Raw genomic sequence first — 3,347 nt, 5'->3', positions numbered from 1 at the left:
AAAGAGAAGAGAAGACAGAGCTGGGTCAGGGGCAGGGGCAGGGGCTGGGAAGGAGGGGGAGCGTGGCTGAAGAATTAGGAAAATGCTCATGAAGCTGAGGGGGCAAACTGTAGGGCTGGAGGTTGAGAGGTGAGGGAGGCATCCAGGATCAGGCCCAAGATTCTGGCCTAGGGGTTGATCAAACTCTTCTTGAGATAGGGACACAGACAAGGAGAAGTTGTGGAAAAAATACAAAGGTTGGTTTTGGACATGGAAGGTACGAGGGAGCCAGGGGAGGTATCTGAGAGACTGCTAGGATACAGGCCTTCCGGCTGCTCAGGACAAGAAGTGTTGGGCGAGAGACAAAGAGTTGTGGGTGTCATCAGAGCCAAGACAAGAACTTTAGTTCCTCCTGTTTTAGCAGAAGGAAATGAAAGGTGGGTGCAGGGGAGGGCAAGGAGGTAAGGGATGTAAGGGATGAGAAAGGAAGGGCTAGGAAAAAGCACCAGAACACATAGGAGAGGTCATGTCTGTGAAGGCCACATCTCAATCCCTGGAGCCTGTGGCAGTTATGGGACATGGGAGTAGGGGGCAGAATCTCCACAGATGCATTTAATGCTCTTAAAATGGGAGAGATTATCCTGAATTATCCAGGTGTGTCCTAAATGTAACACAAGTGTTCTATACGAGAGCTTGAGAAGTACAGCATGGTAGCATAGGCCTGTAACCCCAGCCCTTGAGAGGCTGAGGCAGGAGGATTGCCTCAAGTTCGAGGCTAGCCTGGGATACATGGCAAGACCCTGCCTCCACACACACAAACAAGAAAAATCACTCAAAGAATAATAAATAAAGGGGAATTTAAAAAAAAATTTTTGAGACACGGTCTTGCTAATTTACCTAGTCTCGTCTCAAACTTGCAATCCTAACAAAAGATTCGGTTTGAACCCAGCATGGGTAACATAGCAAAACCTTGTCTAAAAAAACAAAAAAAAGGCTAAGGAAGAGCTGACACACAGAAAACAGAAAGCAGTATGAAGGCAGAATAGACTTGCATGATGGGGCCACCAGCTAGGAATTCCGGAAGCCATCACTGACTGGAGAGGCAAGGAATAGCGGAGAGCTTGTGCATGAGTGTGGCCTGGGGATACGTTACTATCACTCCAGTGCTACTGATTTCAGACTTCTGGCCACCCTGTTTATGTTTGAGCCCACCCAGTTTATGACAATCTGTTACAGCAGCCACAAGAAACAAATGCAAAGGCTGAGAAGGAGGTACCTGAGAGACAGGAGGGAAATCAGAGAATGGTGTCACAAAACCAAGGGAAAATTTACAAGAAGGATGGAGGGGTCAATGACACTGAGTCCTCCAAGTAATTTATGAAGAAGAAAACAGGACGGAGTGACTGTTTAGCTGCAAATGGGGATAAGTCATTGGGGACCCTAACCATAGCAATTTTGAAGAAAAAAACCAGACTGCAGTATGTGGGAGGTAAGCAAATGGTGATAGATGGTATCTGGAAGTCACCATAGGGCCATGGGATAGGTTGTCTTTTGCTCAGAAAATAAAACAAAATTTAGGCTGGGAGCAGTGAGAAGTAAAAAAAAAAAAAAAAAAACACAGTAAAACTTTATTATGAAAAATTTCAGTCACACAAAAGTAGGGTAAACTGATAACCCTCCCCCCACATTCATATACCCAGCATCCTGTTTCAACAATTACCAGTTCTTAGCCAGTGGTGTTTGTTTTGGTGGTACTGGGGATTGAACCTAGGGCTTTTGCACTTGAGCAACATACCCAGCCCTTTTACATTTATTTTGACACCGTCATGCTGAGTCCTTAAATTGCTCAGGCTAAACTCAAACTTGATCCTTCTGACTCAACGTCCCACAGAGTGAAGGGATTACTGGCACGCGCCCAGCCACAGTGGTGGTTCAAACTTCACAACCACAGCTCAAAGATTACTTTGAAACATCGGGACAAATTGTAAAATGAGGAAAAAAAAATAGCTATTAATGAGAATACATCAGAATAAGTGAAAAACATCGAAGATGCAAGGGAAAGAAAAAGGAGATCACAGAAATGGAGTAAGGACTTTAGGCAAAATGGAATGTGGGCTTTGGAGGAAGGGGAGTTCGAATGAGAGGAGGACTTGTTTGTTAGTCTGGGATAAACAGTTTGCATACGACAGCAGCAGGACTCGCCTGGCGCAAAGAAAAGCTCAGTTTGTCACAGAGAAGGAAATAATCTGAAACGACGCGATGGCCTGAGACGGGAGTGTTGGCCCAGGGCAGGATAGAGGTTTATGTTAACCTGAGAGGCTACCAAGGAAACGGGCTTTCCTAGGTCATGGAAAGAGTTGAAGTGGGAAAAGGTTAATTTCAGGGAAGAAAATGGAAGGAATGGCGGTCAGACCGCGATGAGAGGGGCCAACATGGACAAGGTGTAGAGCGGACAGGTGAGGCTGAGAGCAGGTGTCCTCCCCAGAAAGAGTCCCCTTTCGCGGCACAGGGGAGGCATTTCTTAGTGACACCGCCACTGTACCCTCCTGATATGTCTGCGTAGCCAACATCTCACCCTCACTGGGTTCCTTCTCCTTTGCTGTCGCTGTCGCCGCCACCGCCTCCATCCTGAATCTCCGATTTGTCAGCCGCCGCAGCTAGTCCCGCGCGCCAACCTCGACCCTACGCACGGAATAGCCACTTCCGTCTGTGCACGGTGCAAAGGGTTGTACGCGCCACTGCGCCCAGGCACCAAAGTTCCGGCTCGAAGCGGAGCTTTTTATGCGCATGCGTATTCTCCCCGGCCTCACCTCCCACAGACCGGAAGCAAAGGACTCCGATGAGAGAAACTTCAGCCTCTCTTATAAGAAGGTAGAAAATCAAGGGAAGACCCAAACCATGGCTTATTTGCTCGTTGCTATTACTCTAGCTCCTGACGTACTTAATATTGGGAATGGATGGTCGAGTGACCACTGTCTAGGACGTACAACTATCGTTCTCGAGGTCTTGCTCATTTTTAGACTTCTATCACCTTCATTTCTTCACCACCACGAAGAATATTAAGCCCTGACTCTTGGATGGCATGAGATGGGTGGTGAGATCAAGGATAGAACTTCTCACTTTGTTCCCACAACCTGGACCATAATGCACACTTGGAGGAAAAACTGATCCCGATTGAAGAGCAGACATCACCAGTGACAAACGTGGGGCCAGGTTTCTGATGGACCTGGAGACTGAGGAACCTATCTCCAGACTGGGTTAGATACCTTTCTGGAAGGAAAGCCTAGGGTGAGACTTAAAGTACAAAGAGGTGAAAGCCTTTGAGGTCACCAGGTGCCAGGCCATGCAGGCCCTGGTAAACCTTATTG

General features: G+C 47.4%; 1 protein-coding gene across 1 annotated transcript in view; it reads right to left on the bottom strand.

The window, feature by feature from the left end:
• Ccdc97 (coiled-coil domain containing 97) overlaps positions 1-2,806 on the bottom strand; it is a 10,497-nt gene extending 7,691 nt beyond the window's left edge. The window contains exon 1 of the mRNA XM_010623346.3: positions 2,555-2,806. Coding sequence (XP_010621648.1) covers positions 2,555-2,606 — 52 coding nt within the window. The 5' untranslated portion in view covers positions 2,607-2,806. The remainder of the gene's footprint in view (positions 1-2,554) is intronic.
• Positions 2,807-3,347: the final 541 nt, after the last annotated feature.

The sequence above is a fragment of the Fukomys damarensis genome, unplaced genomic scaffold, assembly GCF_012274545.1.
Source record: "Fukomys damarensis isolate Sample0158 unplaced genomic scaffold, DMR_v1.0_HiC HiC_scaffold_19, whole genome shotgun sequence".
NCBI lineage: Eukaryota > Metazoa > Chordata > Mammalia > Rodentia > Bathyergidae > Fukomys > Fukomys damarensis.
Note: the sequence above shows the minus strand (reverse complement) of the source record. Positions and strands in the feature narration are given on the sequence as shown.